Genomic DNA, 18,566 nt, shown 5'->3' with positions numbered 1-18,566 from the left:
ATAAAAAAAAAAACCTAACAAGTTACCCACAATTACATCCAGAATTTAACTTGAGAAATTGAAAATTCAATTAGACTAGTCTACAAAATTAGAAGAAAAAAACTAAAAAATGTGACAAAGAGAGTAGCGTAAGAGGCAAAATAGTGAGCAACTATATAGCATACGTGAAAGGCATAACGAGAAAAAGATAGGATCCAAACTAACTCTTCAAAACTCAAATATCGTTTAAGTACATCATTTACCTTAGTCGAATCTAAAGAGCTATTTTTAATCAAGTTTACTATGTCTCTAAACATCATATTTAACCATAGTCAGAGGAAAGATGTAAGTTTGCAGAATATATGTAGACTAAACTATCAAAGATTGGATATGAAACAAGTTGATGCATTTACGAACAATCTTCCTAAAACTCACCTCTATTAAAGATATAGAATAGTTGGATACCATCCAACCCACACAATCATAATGCTTTTCCTTGTTTCAAGAAGCATTAACATTGATCCGACCAAGATCTAATATTTACTAGTTAACCAGTCGTCCAAAAAAATTGTGAAGTGTTAGTAAAATCAAAACCTAGAAACAAATCAAAAAGGAAAAAAACCTAAAATGAGGGCCACCAAATACAACGTATCAACAACTAATAAAATTAAAAACAAGTAATTAAATGATTATGTGTTTTAAAATTGGTAAAAAATATATAACAAAACAAGTACAACTTCATTACAATGGAGCAAAAGGGTGAAGAGACTCATCTGACTTGTTAAGAAAATGAATGAATTAAGGATATGAATGTAAAGTTAAGAAAGACTTACATCAACAAGTTGCACATTACTTTTGGGTAACTTAATCATAGAAACTCCAAAATCAATTATATGATGCATGTGAACGAGAAAAAAAACATCTTAAAAGGACTCGTGTTGGTTTGTGGTCGCTCTAATAACCAGAAGAATGATGTTGCTAGATAGCAGGGGATGCAAGGGAAAGTCAGAGACGAAATCCTGGTCGTAGATCCAAATTCCAAATCATGGTTCGAACACCGGCGGATTTAGCATAGGTCGGACTCGAGTCTCTCTCAACTTTATTGTCTTTGTATAATATATATAAAGAAAACTACTTAATTTTTAATATTTATAGTTGGTTTAGTGGTTACTCTCACTATCAATATATTTTCTAAATCTGCCACTGGGTTCGAATCCTGAAAATGTCTAGATCCGAATTCCAAATCTAACAATCAATTGTAAATAAGTTCACTATCACCTTGGCGTCATAATCAGAGATAAGTCCGAAGAAAATAGGAAGGCAAAACATTAACGATTGCCTCAGTTGTTAATAAAGTTCAACATCTCCGTAGCATCAAATTCAACCACAATTGAAGGAAGATGCAAAGTGAAAAGAAGGTAGAAAGGCCAAACTGACGAATGTCTGAGCTTCGAGCACGTTGACAAAGCAATCGTGGAGAATTTTCCTAAACCACAACACAACAATACGTCTCATTGTTCTAAGAAGAGAGAGAGAGTAAAGCCAAAACCTAAAAACCAACGCCACGAAATACAAATCAGCAACATCAACCAATAGAATTCATGGCCTACAGATTTCATCAGGATTTTTTCTTCTTCCTCCACATCGCCAAAGTAAAAGTGAAGTCCCTTCCTTTTCCTTTCTTACATGAAAACGACTTCTGTCTCTCTCTCTCTCTCCATTGCTTTCCATGAAAATCCCTCGTCCATTGTAACGTGCAATCGTTCTTCACTTCCCCACCTCAAATTCATTTCAAGGTCTTAAATTTCCAAAACCCCATTTCCTCTCCGCCATTGTTTTCACTGAAAGATTTTTTTTTTCCACCAGATGCAGCGGTTTTATTTCCAACTGATTTCTTCTTCTCTTTGAGTACTTTTTTCAATTCTAGTTTTGGAGTGTTTATTGCTATGACTGCACCAACATCGATCCACTTGTTTCGTCAGAATCACACAGCGGTAACTGTTGCTTTCCACCAGTTTGTTCAGACTATCAATGGGGTTAATCAACCCAGTGGTGCTCAGAGGAGGATTCGTGTTGTCAAAAGTAAGAAGAATGTGAAGAAACCTAATGTTCTTGAGGTTTCTTCTCCTTCTACTGCTGCTAAAATCAGTGTCAGTACCAGTGGTTCACTCGCCTCTGAAACGAAGGCGCGACCCAAGCGAAGGGAATTGGAAGAAAAGAAGAAGAATGATAGGGAGGTTAACGTGCAAGGGATTTATCAGAATGGGGATCCTCTCGGGCGGAGAGAGCTGGGGAAGAGCGTGGTTCGGTGGATTGGGCAGGCCATGCAAGCTATGGCCTCCGATTTTGCTGCTGCGGAGGTTCAGGGAGATTTTTCTGAGCTCCAGCAGCGGATGGGACCGGGGCTTACTTTTGTCATTCAAGCTCAGCGGTATTTGAATGCTGTGCCTATGCCCCTTGGACTTGAAGCTGTGTGTTTGAAAGCTTCTACTCATTATCCGACTCTCTTTGACCATTTCCAGAGGGAGCTTAGGGATGTTCTTCAAGATCTCCAACGCCAATCGCTGTTTCTTGATTGGCGCGAAACTCAATCATGGAAGCTCCTCAAGGAGCTCGCTAATTCAGGTTGCTCTTCCACTCCCAAGTACAGCATCTGTGTTTTTTTACAAGAAAATGATACTTTGTTAATCTGTTTTGGTAGAACTCGATTGGATTAATTCGGAAGTGTTTCCTTCTCTAGAACGGTTCGAAAAGTAAAGAATTAAATTGAATTCTATTCAAATATTAAATAGTGTCCATAGAACAAAGATTTCCATTTGAACTATACAGAACAGGATCAACGAGTTTGCAAACCGTGGTTCTTGATGGACCCATAAAAGTATTTATTTATTAGTTAAATTAGGGACAAGTTGCGTGACTGGGAACTGACATGGTGCATTTGCAGTTCAGCACAAAGCTATAGCGCGTAAGATAAGCGAGCCCAAGGTTGTTCAAGGTGCTTTAGGCATGGACCTGAAGAAGGCCAAGGCTATACAGAACAGGATCGACGAGTTTGCAAACCGTATGTCTGAATTACTTCGCATTGAGAGAGATTCTGAATTGGAGTTCACACAAGAGGAGTTGAATGCTGTTCCTACACCAGATGAGGGTTCAGATAATTCCAAACCTATCGAGTTCTTAGTCAGCCATGGCCAAGCTCAGCAAGAACTCTGTGACACTATATGCAATTTGAATGCAGTTAGCACGTCTACAGGTCTATCTAATGATTTCATTTTATAAAGGTGTTTCAAGTAATTTGTTTTCTTCAAATTTTGAGCTGAGCTCTATTTCAATCATTTATTCTCCAAAATGCTAAACAAGTTCTTGTCAAATTTTATTGATATTCAGGATTAGGGGGAATGCATTTGGTATTATTCAGGGTTGAAGGAAACCATAGATTACCGCCTACAACCCTTTCACCGGGAGACATGGTTTGTGTTAGAGTTTGCGATAGCAGGGGTGCTGGTGCAACTTCTTGCATGCAAGGGTTTGTGAACAATTTGGGGGATGATGGATGCAGCATCACTGTAGCTCTAGAATCTCGTCATGGCGACCCTACCTTTTCTAAGCTCTTTGGGAAGACTGTGCGTATTGATCGCATCCCAGGATTAGCTGATACTCTCACTTATGAGGTACTTGGCGAACGTTTATTGCTTGATTCAATGAATAAACTTCTCCCGCATTGTTATCTTCAATTTTGTTTTCATGAGATTTTATTAAGGAAAAATGTTATATCTGAACTAAGTTCATTTTCAGCGCAACTGTGAAGCATTGATGTTGCTTCAGAAAAATGGTTTGCACAAAAAGAATCCTTCTATTGCTGTAGTGGCTACATTATTTGGTGATAAAGATGACATCAAGTGGATGGAAGATAATAACGTGATAGGTCTAGCTGATACCAACCTGGATGGCATAGTTCTCAATGGAGATTTCGATGATTCACAAAAGAGTGCAATTTCACGTGCTTTGAATAAAAAGCGGCCCATATTGATAATCCAAGGGCCGCCTGGTACTGGAAAAACAGGTCTGCTGAAGGATCTTATTGCACTTGCTGTTCAGCAAGGTGAAAGAGTGCTTGTAACTGCACCTACGAATGCAGCTGTTGACAACATGGTCGAAAAACTCTCAAACGTTGGTATAAACATTGTTAGGGTAGGAAATCCAGCACGGATATCTTCAAGTGTTGCGTCTAAGTCTTTGGCTGAAATTGTGAACTCTGAACTATCAAGTTTTAGAACAGATATTGAAAGGAAGAAGGCAGATTTAAGGAAAGACTTGAGACAATGTTTAAAGGATGACTCATTGGCTGCTGGCATACGCCAGCTTCTGAAGCAGCTTGGGAAGTCATTGAAAAAGAAAGAGAAGGAAACTGTGAAGGAAGTACTCTCAAATGCCCAAGTTGTTCTTGCTACCAACACTGGAGCAGCTGATCCTTTAATTCGGAAGTTGGATAAATTTGATCTAGTTGTTATAGATGAGGCGGGCCAGGCAATTGAACCAGCTTGCTGGATTCCAATACTGCAGGGACGCCGTTGTATTCTGGCAGGTGATCAGTGCCAACTTGCTCCTGTGATTTTGTCTAGAAAAGCCTTGGAAGGTGGTCTTGGAGTGTCATTGCTGGAGCGAGCTGCAACCTTGCATGAGGGGGCTCTAACTACAATGTTAACAATACAATACAGAATGAACGATGCAATAGCTAGTTGGGCTTCAAAGGAAATGTATGATGGAATATTGAAGTCCTCACCAACAGTCTCTTCTCATCTACTTGTTAACTCTCCTTTTGTCAAGGTACATACTTCAAAACTGTAGTGCACTCTAGCATTTCTGTCTAGACATTCATGTTGGTGAAGGTTCTTTAGTTATATTTCTAAGAACATGATTCTGCTTTGTAAAAGATCTTCTGACTTATCTTTTCTTTACTGGTGCCTTTCAAGTAACCCATACAAATTTGTTGAGATTTGTACATTAGAGTCTATTTCGATTACATTGTCAATAATCTTAGTTCCAAAAACGAGTCCAAAGACTTCTAAGTGATGGTCTTTTTGCTGTCTTCGTCTGTATTTGTTTCTACACTCAAAGAAGTTTTGCATTTCAATCCGGGATCAATCCTGGATATTTATCTTCCGTAGTTCTATATGGAGTCAATAATAACTACATTTTTATTATTGTATAACTAAATTTCACAAGTGTCCATATGGTAAATCGACCATTTCCTCTTTTCATCTTTTGTTTCCTTTATTAAAAAATTCAAGAGTCTCCGTAAGTTGTCAAACATAGCGGTCCATGTTATTTTTACATCTTTTGAAAGCCTTGTCCAAGTGATACTTAACAACTGTTATTCTACTTTGTATTGATGCAGCCAACATGGATAACTCAGTGCCCCTTGCTGTTGCTTGACACTAGAATGCCATATGGTAGTTTGTCAGTTGGCTGTGAAGAGTACTTAGATCCAGCTGGTACAGGCTCATTATATAATGAAGGCGAGGCAGATATTGTCGTGCAGCATGTCTGCTCATTGATTTATTCTGGTAAATGTTTTATGTCAATACATATAGTATGATGCTTTAGTGCGTATTATAGGGAGCTTAGGGAACCAAATGATTGCAAACAAGGTTTGGTGAATGGAAGTTGGGGAAGTTGTAAAAATTAGTTCTTTCAGACGTTTCAAATTTTTAGGTGCCAAGAGAATACATAGAAGATATATTATTTTTGATATACTATGTTTGGTATTAGATCTGAAAGTATCCATTTTCTGACACTGAAAATAACCAAGTATAAAGGGTTCCCTAATTCAATCTAAATATTGTTGAATGACAACTACTTGTAGACTCAACTATCATGCATACAAAATCAGGTTCCTCTTTCACCCATATCAATCTGAAGGATGTGTTAGATTAATGACTAGCGTGTCGGAGAGTGTTGGAATTTAAAAAAATAAAATAATAGAAGAGCTCTATATTTATCACAGATAGTCTATTGGTCGTGGAAATGAGTGCACCATCTGAGATTTCACAACTTCACCCATCAACGCATATTTCTTGGAAACATTTAGGTCAATAGATATAGTTATTTATTTCTTGTTTTAATAAGCATTTATGGTGTTTAAATGGCTTTAATCTTTTTGTACCTCCATCTTGGATGAAGACAAGTTATTGACATTTATCTGTTATAATTCTGTTCACAGGTGTCAGCCCAAGAGCAATCGCAGTGCAATCTCCTTATGTTGCTCAGGTACAGCTATTGAGGAACAGGCTTGATGAAATTCCTGAAGCTGCTGGTATTGAGGTAGCGACTATTGATAGCTTCCAAGGCCGGGAGGCGGATGCGGTGATCATATCAATGGTAAGATACACATGATTTGCATTTAGAAGCTATGAAATTAAATTCAGCCAGTGAGTTCTGGAGGCCCCATTATGATTACTGAGGGAGAGTAAAGCAGACCTAGAGCAAAAGGATCCCCCAACTCCGAAGTCCAGTTAATTCTATCTGCTTCCCTTTCTATCTGAATTCTTTCAAGTTTTTCACAAAGGGATGCCCAATTTTCTACCTCCAAGTAAAATAAATAAATAAATAAATAAGAGCCTCTTCTAATCTCGAGGTCCCATGTGTGGTCCCAGTTTCAACAATCTACTATATTGGCTTCTTTCTTTGTCGAAGGGGAGTGAATATCTGGAAATTTCTCATATAAAAGCCTTGAATCTGCCCAAACATTCCCAGAAAGAGGGTTTTACTTCCTTTTCCCACCATAAACATCGTAAGCCTGAAGAGCAACTCTTTGTTTTTACTTTCAGCAACCCAGTCTTCCTCCCGTTTTTCTTTTATCCTGTTTGGTCATCCATGATCCACCCGTTTGGGTCAACCATAAATCACTACAATCACTTTCCCCCACAAAAAAACTTCTTTCTCGAGTGAATCTCCAACGTCATTTGATCAACAATGGAATACTTCTTTGACGAAAGGAACCCATCCCAAGCCCATCAACAACCAAAGGAAGCGAGGTCATCTTCCAATTAACCAAGTTTCTGCCCGGTTAGTAGCTTCCACCACTCTGAACAAACTCCCTCGTTAACTATGGCTTAGGTAGTTTGAACATGGCTTTAAGAAAGAAAAAGGGTAGATAAGGTTGGTTATGCAATACAGCTTGAATTGAATTTAATTTGCCGCCTTTAGAATGGAAAAGAACCTGCCACTTGTACAATTGTGTTTTTAGCTCATCAACCAATGGCTCCCAAAAGGCGCATCTCCTTTGATTCCTCCCAACTCCCAAGAGGGAAGCCAAGATAAAATGGAAGAGTATCCATTTTGCACCCAAGATTATTGGCCTGCTCAATCACCACCGAATTGTCAAAAGTAATGCCAACATTCTTTTGCGATAAGAAACAGAAAGATATATTATGCAGGAACCTCCTCCCTTAATGGCAACATTAATGCACTCCCATCCTAGTTAGTCACATGGGTCCAGCGTTATCTTTTCTCTACTTTCCTTTCCCATTGCTATCCTCATAATTCCCTTACATAGAAATTCCAAAATTTCCATCGTCAAGCTTTCTTGAATCCCATCTAAAGAGGTTCATCTGTTAATCCCTGATTAGATAATGTTCCATTCAAACCTTTCTTTCCCTTGCTGCACCAGTCAACAAGTTCCAAAATGGAAGCTTAAAGCTTGATAGAATGAATGACGATAGGGTGAGATTTTGGGAGGATACTTGGCTTCATCCATCTCCTTCGTGCATATAACTAGCAAAATTCTATGCCATTGCTTGATCTAAACGATGTACTGTTTGTGACTCCTGGAAAAAAGTGAAGATCTCAACCGGAAACCCCAAGTTAATGGATATTTGTTTGATCGGTTTATTGTAAGGAGGCTTCTCCACATTTTGCAGGCTACCATGTCATTCTTTTGACAAAATTATATTTATGGAAAAATGCTGTCTTGATTTTGATGTTTATAAAATGTAATATATGGATCATTCAAGATGTCAAATACTGCTTTTACAATGGAAAGTTCATATGATGTTGTTTACTTATTTTATCAGGTAAGGTCAAACAATCTCGGAGCTGTTGGATTTTTGGGAGACAGTCGCCGGATGAATGTGGCCATAACAAGGGCAAGAAAACACGTAGCGCTAGTCTGCGATAGCTCGACAATATGTCAAAACACATTCTTGGCAAGGCTATTACGCCATATACGTTATTTTGGAAGAGTGAAGCATGCCGAACCAGGTAATTTTGGAGGATCTGGTCTTGGAATGAATCCAATGTTGCCATCCATTAATTAGGGAATTATTTGGCAGTTGAAGTTTGCTTTCAAACCGAGGAAAGATACACTGTGTTAATACTTGATTGTTGTCTTCTTCATCCTCTTCCTCGGTTCCATGTACAGCATTCCTTTCGCCTTAGAAAAGAAAACCAATGAAAACTATTGTGCATTGATAACTTGTATATAAATTTTGAGATTATAATCACACACACATTCTTATAGAATCATTGAAGTTTGGGGAGATTAACCCCATGATGTATTCAGAAATGGAACATTACATTGATCCAAGATGTTTTATTCTATAATCGGATTGTAAGCAGATTGGATTACAAGTTATGTGTAGTTGATGACTCAAGTTCAAATTCTATTTTATGTGATCGAATTAGTGCCAATTTTGATAACAATATTTTCATGTTTTTAGTTTATTCATATTTTGAATTTGAGATTTCAAAATGCAGAATTGTATTTTTTAGAAAAAAACATATATATAGCATTTTAACTAATTTACTCCATTTTTCTTTTTTTGCTAAATTAAAGAATGTGTTGGTTTAAGAAATATAACTCAAGTTTTATTGAATTTCTTGTTATCAAAAACATTTGCTATCAAACATACCCCACGTAATTCAACCACGTAGTAGGAAAAATATTGGTACATTCGAAAGTGTGTTTAGGGATAACACCAAAATGTGTTATCTAATCTCGTTTTATAGGATTCAAGTAAATCAAGGGTAGTATTCGGGGTTGATGTCATTTTTGAGTTAAAATGAGTGAAAACAAAGCCAAAGAATATTATTCAGTGTTGATGTCATCTTTGAGTTAAAATGAGTGAAAACTTAGCCAAAGGAGTGCAAAAAAAGACTTATATAGTCTCTGGCTTACAGTATTGTAATGTCTCACTGCGCTATGTGCGACACTGTAAGGCAGTAGCAACCTTTAACGCATAAAGCATACAGTGCCACGACGTTTTGAAGTTTGTTCACACTTTACATTTATTTAAAAACAAGTTTTCGCTACCTAGGTCAATCTATATTTGATTCCAGTTACTCAAGGATCAATTTCTCTCTACTTTTTCAATCATTTTTCACTAGTTTTATGCACATTATCATTCTTTAATCATTCGACATGTGGATGAGGCGTTAAAGTACCAATTTCTAGCTTAGGATACTAGGGTTTTCATTCTATTTCATTGCTTTTGTGAGGATTTAAACTAAACTATTATATTGTCAGATCCCATTCTATTTTGAATAGATTTTAATTTATTGTACAAACTTGAGAATTCGTGATGTTTGCTTTCTATCGTGTGCAAATTACTTGTGAATTGGGTATGATATTTATGAAGTGATAAGTTAGATTAGCTTGTTAACTAAATTAGTTTGCATTGGTAAACACATGGAAGTTAATTATTTGCTCTAACTTTCTCTCGATCATGCAATTGGTTTGATTTGAACTTGCATGCTTTTCATCTTTTCGAAATACACAAGTTTGACATTTAGGACAATTTAGTTGCCTTCTCTAATCGAATTGGTTAGGTGTAGACAATGATTTTTATTCCGTAATAAGAATCTTATGAGAAAAAGTTTGAATAGAGTGAAGCCGGACAACCCAAACTAGGTTCTTTTAATCAATGAATCCCAACTAATCTTTACATTTTGCACAAGTTTACCTCCACAATTGAACCAATCTCAACACACGTTGAAAATTGTTTAGTAAAAAAATTCACATGCTTCTGGTGTATGACTCGGTCTTGCTAAAACTATTTTGGTCCAAATTTAGATGATAAAATCCATCACATCACTTAGCCAAAAAAAAAATCTTTGCTCAAGGTTATCCATTAAAATTGATTTTTACTCATCGAAAATGCTCTTCCCTCTCTCCTCCTGCCAACCCCTAACTGTCATACCTTCGATTGGTGTATTTTCTCATGTCGACTGCGACGGGCACAAAGATTATGAACTTCTTGAATATAGACGATGGCCGCAAGAAAAATCATGATGATAAGATGTACGACTAAAGTTCCCTTGCAATCATGTTTAAGGTTCTCAAATGCAATTTCAAATATTCAACTCTCATTAACAGCTTTTCCCATAAACCGTCATGCAAAACCAAATAAAATTCAATCATATATTAATTGATGTTCAATTCAATTTAATAGACCAAACTATTTTGTTTTTTCTTTTCTTCATTTTTTGGAAAATTTCTTACTGTTATTTTACAAATGATTTTTCATCCTTTTTGAAGAAGAGGTGTAAATTCATAACCAATGTTCAAAAACCAATAAGTTTATAAAAACTAGTTTACTCAGTTTTATGGACTTTGAAAACATCCCTAACAAAGTAGATAACAAAATTTAAAGATAAAAAATCTCGAAAGGAGTAGTGATGTTCATGAAGTTAATTTATTTTTACATGAGATGGGAAGAAGGTGACAAAGGGGGTTACTTTTTCCTTTCCCATGGAAGGTGAAAATTTCAGAGGTAGAGTTCTCCATCTACTAGGTTATTCATAGAAGAGTTACCATTCTTGATTGTCTTTCAAGAAGGTTGGCTTACTTGGTTGGGATATTTTGCTGCTTTCTTTGTTGGAAACTCAAGGAAGACATGGATACTAACCTTTGGAGCTATAACTTTGTCTGGCCTGTTCGGAGTTACTTCTGTGTTCGGTTTTTTAGGTAGCCCGACACAGATTAAACTGAAATGATCAAGGAAATCTTTCTACATCTGTTGCTTTAGGAGATGGGGATCTGGTGGCAAGTCAAAGAAGGCTTTGCCTTGGGTTTTTTAGGAAAATAGAGACAATAGAATCATTAGAGAATGGACTGGGACAGTGATCCTACGGTTGGGTCCCTTGTTAGGAGCTATATCTCTTTGGACCTCGATGGCAATTTTATTTTTTTCGTAATTATTTGTTAGGTCTTATTTTGCTTGAAGGTGACTGAGTCGCGTACGTCCATGAGAAAAAGAACAGGAAATAGTCTAGTGCGTGCAGTGGGGAAAGAAAGGTTCAAATTTAGAATATTTAGAGCTCTAGAACAGAGGGTTCCCAGGTAATATGATTTGTTTAAGAATGACATTTTAAGTTTTCAAGCCAGATGTTTGGTGTTCCAAAAAGGGGAGGGGGAGGAGCCGATGCAAAAAAAGGCAAGCTGATTCCTTGACCATCATATGAATGTAACTATGTAAGATCAAAGATAAAGACTTTTACCATTAATCAACAGGTGAAAAGAAATAATATGAGCACACTTTTTTGCAAGACATTTATTGGCAAAGACAAGAAGGTTTGGACAAACTTTGAGAGTTATGAATTCTGAGCTGCTGCTTCCGCAGGTGTTCTGGTGGTCATTTGATCAACTGCATGTACTGTGCTTTGTAGCTCCTCCCAAATAGCTTTGTACACCATCCTCTGCCTATTCACAGCCGTCTGTCCCTCAAAGGCTGAAGAAACAACATCAATGCTGCAACAAAAATTAACTTAACTGAGTAATTAATTCATCTTGACTTGTCCTGTGGATGTGGCCCATGAAGCCAATTATACTTCAACGTAACATGTAAACCACAGGAAACTCCCCAATCAACGTGCCTCTCCAAAGAACTTTGCTCAAGTAGGAAAAACAGAGATAAAGACATTTAATCAATTTATTAGGGAATTATGTTGGAGGCTCAGGATCAATATTTTTAATTCAACAATATAGGAGGTAGAGATTCAATTCTTTCACCTTTTGATCGCAAAATAAATTTGAACTAGTTGAGCTTGGAGACATCAATCATTTACAAGAATGAGAAGACTTCATAGCAAACCCATGGGACATAAACTGCGGTTTGGCAAGAAACAGATGCCAAAAGGGTAGTTGAAGATAAGCCTATCCATCTCCAATAGGAATGGTATAAGGGTGCAAGAGGAATCTTAAGGGTACATTAGTAATTAGCTATAGGAGTTGGTTATGGAATTTGGTTATGAATAGAAGGATGGAGAATAGGGAAGATCGGTATTATCTTGGTGAGTCAATTACGACATTAGAGGGGTCTCAAGAGAGGAGGGTCCAAGTACCTCAAATTATTTGCTTATCCTGTAAGTTTAAGTCATTTACTGTCATTTACTGTTATCCACATAGTTTGATTGTGTTTTGGTTTCTATCAATTTCTCTTCCATACAAAGTGTAAACCAAAGTTCTTTTTGCTAGATAATATATACATTTAACAGACAAAATATGTACATATTTACCCCGCAAGACAATTAAACGGGTCCCCAACTTTTCATGATAGGAACAGAATGGTGTTCCTCAGGAGATGTAGTTCTTAAGAGGACGTATATGGATACGAATTTTTCGAACATCTCTCTTTGAGCTCTCAATTTTTAAAAAATGAAAAAAAAATGAGAGAGAGGCTAATGCTCAAAATAACATGACACAAATAAAAATAATAATAGAACTTAACAAAACATAAGACCAATTCCAGAAAAATAAACGTATTTCAATTTAAACTCTGGAGAAATCAAGCTTCTTATACTAAAGCTACCATAAAAAGGAATTATAGAGAAAAGCCCTCACCTAACATGTCGTCCATCCCCATAAGCATCTTTTACCGAGACAGATTGTGCATCTAGTTGTTCCTTAATCTGGATGAAGAAATTTGCAAAATCAACACGACAAACAAAAATTTAATCATCTTGAAATAGACAACGACCTCTGAAAAATTCTAGAAAGAAATAAAATAACAATTCCCATTCAAATATACTTTACCAGACTACTGTCGATAATTATCCAAGACAAGGATTGAACAGCTTTTTTTTGCTAACCATAAATGATGAATTGAAAACAGTGTTCTCTCTCCTCTTTTCCACCTCTTTCCCCCTTCTCACCGGAGCCATCTGCCAACGATGATTCTGTCGACAGTAACTACTTCATTCTCCCAACATGACTTCCCCATAGCCAAGGACAACAATTGACATTGAAAGAAAGTTTTTCTTTTGTTGGAATTGACAAAGAGCTCGAGACTCCCAAGTCAAAATCACAGAATCAACCAAGGACAATCATCACTGATAATTTCCCCATTTACCTTCTTCATACACCATAAACTCATGACCTTTTTTCTGCTCTTCTTCCTTCTTCCATTTCTCTTCTTCTAAAGAAACACAAAAAAAAAAAAAAAAAAAAAAACTACTCTCTTTTTGGTCTTTCTGAAAAATGGTCGTTTCCAATATTATCAACGATGTCAATCCCTTTATGATATCCTCCTTCACATTGTTCTTGACCACTTCATGGCATGCAAATTAAACCCACTCCTTATTTCTTCTCTTTCTTTGATCTTCATTTTGAATCACTACTTCATTTTCTACCTACCTCCTATTGAAGGGGGTGAAATACAAAGTGGGTTCTCTTAAAAACCCTAAAAGATGAGATCTTTCTTCCACCCATGACAAAAAGCATCAATCTTTCAAAAGATTTCTTTATTTCTCTTTCTTTTTCATGCTTTCCTTGAATTTTTTAATTTTCTTTTTTTTACTGGATTTTTTCTCATAATCATCATCCAATAATTGCACTACTTATAGCGCCTCCAATTGTTTCGGTTGTCCACCACCACCCCAAGCTGGTACAAGAACCAAAAACGGTGAGATTAGAATCCATTCTATCAAAACCTTCAGACCCACCACCTGCTATTGGCTTGGCAGATGTACAGTGGCACTCAACTGCTGGAATTTTACTCATGACAGGTGCTGGTCTCTTCCTAGTAGCGATTGGTTGAGTGTGCAGATCTATCTATATTTCATTGAAGGGCAGATCCTTTTCATTGGAGAAATGAATTGATTTTCTTATCAAGTATGCCATCAATTTCTGCGTACGCCACTACGCACAAGTGACCTCGGAATGAATAAGCCAACCAGCTGTGCTCGTGGCCCTTCTAATAACATGGCACCGCTAAGAACTAAACAACTAGGTGGATAATATATTGGAGCGAGAAAAACAAAGCCACATTCGTTTTACAAACAAATACGCATTTGCAGAAAAGAAACTGAAAATCATAAGTTCGATAGCAAACATGTTAAAACGAAAATATAAGATAAGAAAAATCATCTCATAAAATCGGCTTTAAGGTCTTTATCCCGAGCTACTAAGAATATTTCTAGACTAAAATCAACTGGGAGATACCATTCCTCTTAAATTAGCTCATTAACTTGCCCTAGTTTCCCTCAAAAAAGCAACGCACTTATTTGCTCAAATAAACGAAAACGTAGAGAAGTATAAATCTAAAACGATAAAGAAACCAAAGACTAAACAAAAATTACCTTGTTCTCCATTGACTGCATGAGCGGGGAATCAATAGATCCAGATTCATTCACTTGAGTGGCTCTAATGCTCAAGTTCCGACTCGAACCCCATTTTGGAAATGTTCCATTAGCACGGCTATACTTCACAACGTTACTGCTCTTACTACGGAGGCCGGTGTTGGATTTGGAGGTAATTACGGCGACAACGGCGGCGGTGCAGACACAGTTGGAAGTGATTTGGCGGGAGACAACCGAAAAAGGTTGGTTGCGGGGAAGAAGCATTGGAAGAACCCGACGGAACGCGAGTTGAGGAACCTTAATCATCGTCATCAAAGTCTTGGGCGCAGCTGAATCGATGGAACTGCTCTACTTGATCGGTTTTGCTCTATCTTTCTTGTTTGCTTTCCCGTGCCGATGTATGGTCCGAGTCTGCCGAAAGTTCGACGGAGTGAAATTTGTTCCAATGTTAACAAAATAATGAAAAAATTGGTTCTTTTTTTCGTTTTTTTTAGTCTTTGTATATTTTTATTAAATCTTAAATTTTCATTTTTAATCCCAAGTAAAATTTAAATTTATTCACTGAAATTGGTTATATAATTATAAAAATATTTTAAAAGTTTATATAGAAAATATTAATAAAAATAAAATTAATGAAAAAATCAAAAGTTAAGACAACTAAAATTCAACATTTGAAAGTATAATATAAACTCTAAAATATAAATATAGAGATCAAAATGATATTTTAATAAAAAGAATCTTCCTAAAACGTAGGTCAAATTTCATTTATGTCTTCTATTTTCAGCTATCTAGACCATTTTCTCGTACACTTTTATCTTCTTTTTTTCTTGGGGGTCAAAGGGACATTTTTCAATACACCATTTCATTATAAACAAATCATCAACACCGATCCCTTGAATGTCTTTGATTTTATCCTATCTAATGCATTTACATGTATTCGTCTATTATGATATTTCAAATATAAATAACTTATTGGGTTTGGTGCCAAAATTTAGAGAAAGGAAAGGCACATTACCGAACCATTAGTGAGAAAGTATGAAAATTATGGAGTCTAAGAATATAATTAAAATTTATTTGTATTGAACTATGAATGATTGAAATAGGATAAGATGAATTAGTTGGTACGATGATTTGTTTGAATATAAAGTCCACTTTATCTTTCTTTATCTTTTATGTTTTTTACTTATATTGTCAAGTTCAATTCACCCATGACATCATGTTTGGTTAGTTGCTAAATATTTTGAGCCCAATTAGGGAGTAGTTCCCCTAGCTCGTCTTACTTTAGTGACTTAATTTGGGTTCATGCAAGGTGGATACATATCGACCCATCGAACGTGTAAGGTTAATGTTAGGTACTTCTTACGACAATGCCTTATGCCCTAGAGTAAACTTGACTGCATTATAAGATGGTCATAAATTACGGATGACGCATTACATTCAATCAAATATATACGAAAATTTATTTAGTTAGATTACAAGTCCTTTCTTGAGAATGAAATTGATTTTATGGAAGTGGTGTGACTAATCGATAAACTTTATTTGAAATTTTCTTTAGAAAGACGTTAAACAAAATCTTTTATAAAGTATTGCACCTTCTTGAAATGGATAAGTATGAGATAATGTGACCAATAAGTTCTCTGGAGCTTGAGATTAAAGATCACGATCAATTTAGATGATGTGACTTCATGTATCTATAATTGCTTCAACTTTAGGTATCTAACTAAGTTTCATAGGACGTTCTTTAGATTTTTCTTTAAACAACGTAAATCAAGCTTGATTATGGAGAAGATGAAGTGATTTTTCCATGGGAGAGAAACCGAAAAGAAGAAGGAAAAGTTTGAGGTATAAAAGATTGGTTCATTTATAACAAGCATCGTTTTTTGAGTTTTGAAAGAAACGGAGATAACTCATAACTCAAAACTACATTAATTCATTGTCATTTATAATATGGATAAATATGAAGTTAGGGATAACAACTTGCCTAATTCACATGCACAATATGCGTGAAACGTTACAATACGACTTAAAATGAGAACAATTTAATGAAAATTAAGCTACTTGTACAAAAGATTTGAAAACCTTTATATTTTCATACTTTAATGGATGCAGAAGCAAAGTTTATTCACACCCCGTTTCATTTTCAAGAATATATACTTTCTTTTATATATATATTCGTGAGTGTTCGCACCAGCTTAAAATGTACCTCGATCAATCTCATAGGGATAACTCATTTGATTCTGCAATATTTTGGTGTGAAGAAAATCTCGTAAAAAATTAATTCCTAGACAATAACACTATGAATCGAACTAATGACTTTTTAGATAGAAAGACCGTATATTCCTATACCAATTCATAATAGTTTTTAGCATAATACACTGTGTTCCCATTCAAGTCTGCTTTTTCTACTATCTTTTGTTTTTTTTACTTTTATGATATTCTTGTCCCTTTATTACTCATTTATTTTATTGCCATTGTGTTTAGAATTAAAAAGACAACGTGTAATTGAGTTTGGATTTCTTTCTTCTAAATTCACTCAAATTTAATTTAAATTTAGTTTAATAACAACTTGGTGTGAGTCTTTGTGAAAAATGTTCGTTGAATCCGTACACTTTTCCACAATGTATGTTTTATACGAATATATGGTTTGCTGAACGATATTATACCAAACCAACATATTATTTCGATACATCATCGTGCTCAAAAGTCTATAATAAAAAATACTTTAATTTTTATAATCGGATTTATATTATTTTTTAGATAAAGTTATGAGAAAATTTAATCATGTTTAAGCTAGTATATCGTTATAATGTATTTTAAAAAACTAATATCAACATATATAAATTAACGTTAATATATCTAACATGTTAAAAGTTATAATTACGAAAGTTTCACTTAAGATCGGTTTGAATTGACTAGAGAAAAAAAATATTTTTTTAAAAATTGTTACTATTTAAATTGTTTTGATAAAAATTGTTATGTTCTTTTCAAAGGTGTCGGTTTTTTTTTAATGTCTTATTTTCAAGAATAAACAATTAAAATTTTAAACCAAACACATTTTCACTGTACATCTTCTAGCTCGTAGTTATTGTACTAAAAAAAATATTATTCAACAAAGTTTTGCTCTAATGTTAACACAAAGTTTTAAGCTAAGATACTCTTATCGATTTTTGTCTAAGTACCAACGATATGTCTAGTAGTATATTTATACGAACTTAAATCTCTTTACCTTCTGCAAGATTGTCCAAGGTTGAAGTCAAAATTAAGTTTTTCTAAAGGTTTTGTTTTGGTAATTATATAATTAATGGGTTAGAAGAAGAAGGAATGTTTAGGGCATTATTTGATATTTGTTTTGTTTAAATCTCGATTGAAAGTTTGGGATGAGGTTGAGCATGTGGAGTGCAATCGTGGAGGTTTGACGTTTGCATAAATAAAAGCAATAGAAGTGTTTACACGTAATGTAAATTCCCTCATGCATGCTCACAAATAGGTGACAAAATTTTACCCTTTTTTTTATTTTCTTTCTTTTAAACAATATATTAAATTCAATAATATTTTAACTTAATCTCTTTAATCAATAATATTTTTCTTACTTGTTGATACTACAAAAGTAATATTATATTTATTAATTATAACGAGGGTGTTAGAGAAGTTGGAATGTAATCAGGATTACTGTTAATTAGAGGAGTGTTAGAATGTGTGTCAAATTGAGGACGGAACAAAAATGAAAGAGATGAAAAATAATACTACAATTTAGGTTCAAAACACTTAATCTAAATAAGAGTTTTAGATTATATTACAACGTATTTCGATACCATGAAAATGTTCAAACTCGAGCTAAAGGGCAAGAAATGTGATTTGAACTATTGTTTGTCTAACATGTTGTATAATATTTTGATGAGAATATTTCAAAATTGCTAATCTAAATTTAACTCATTAATGTTAACATGATATTCATGGTCATAAGTGGGAGTTATCGTACTTAAAAAGAAATATTTTTGAAAACAAAACAA

The 18,566-nt window shown here is 35.1% G+C and overlaps 2 protein-coding genes across 2 annotated transcripts; one reads left to right on the top strand and one right to left on the bottom strand.

The window, feature by feature from the left end:
• Positions 1–1,576: 1,576 nt before the first annotated feature.
• On the top strand, positions 1,577–8,502 carry LOC103504640 (uncharacterized). The gene is made up of 7 exons (XM_008469019.3): positions 1,577–2,604; positions 2,924–3,232; positions 3,367–3,650; positions 3,775–4,806; positions 5,378–5,546; positions 6,203–6,360; positions 8,055–8,502. The coding sequence occupies exons 1-7, from the start codon at positions 1,926–1,928 to the stop codon at positions 8,295–8,297; spliced, it is 2,874 nt and encodes a 957-aa protein (XP_008467241.1). The 5' UTR covers positions 1,577–1,925; the 3' UTR covers positions 8,298–8,502.
• Positions 8,503–11,453: 2,951 nt separating this feature from the next.
• Positions 11,454–15,034, bottom strand: LOC103504639 (protein BOLA4, chloroplastic/mitochondrial). The gene is made up of 3 exons (XM_008469018.2): positions 14,557–15,034; positions 12,821–12,888; positions 11,454–11,728 (listed from the first exon to the last, which is right to left on the bottom strand). The coding sequence occupies exons 1-3, from the start codon at positions 14,866–14,868 to the stop codon at positions 11,572–11,574; spliced, it is 537 nt and encodes a 178-aa protein (XP_008467240.1). The 5' UTR covers positions 14,869–15,034; the 3' UTR covers positions 11,454–11,571.
• Between the last annotated feature and the right edge of the window lie 3,532 nt (positions 15,035–18,566).

This window comes from Cucumis melo, chromosome 9 (genome assembly GCF_025177605.1).
Source record: "Cucumis melo cultivar AY chromosome 9, USDA_Cmelo_AY_1.0, whole genome shotgun sequence".
NCBI classification, from domain to species: Eukaryota; Viridiplantae; Streptophyta; class Magnoliopsida; order Cucurbitales; family Cucurbitaceae; genus Cucumis; species Cucumis melo.
The sequence above is the reverse complement of the archived record's forward strand: the minus strand, read 5'-3'. Positions and strand labels throughout refer to the sequence as shown.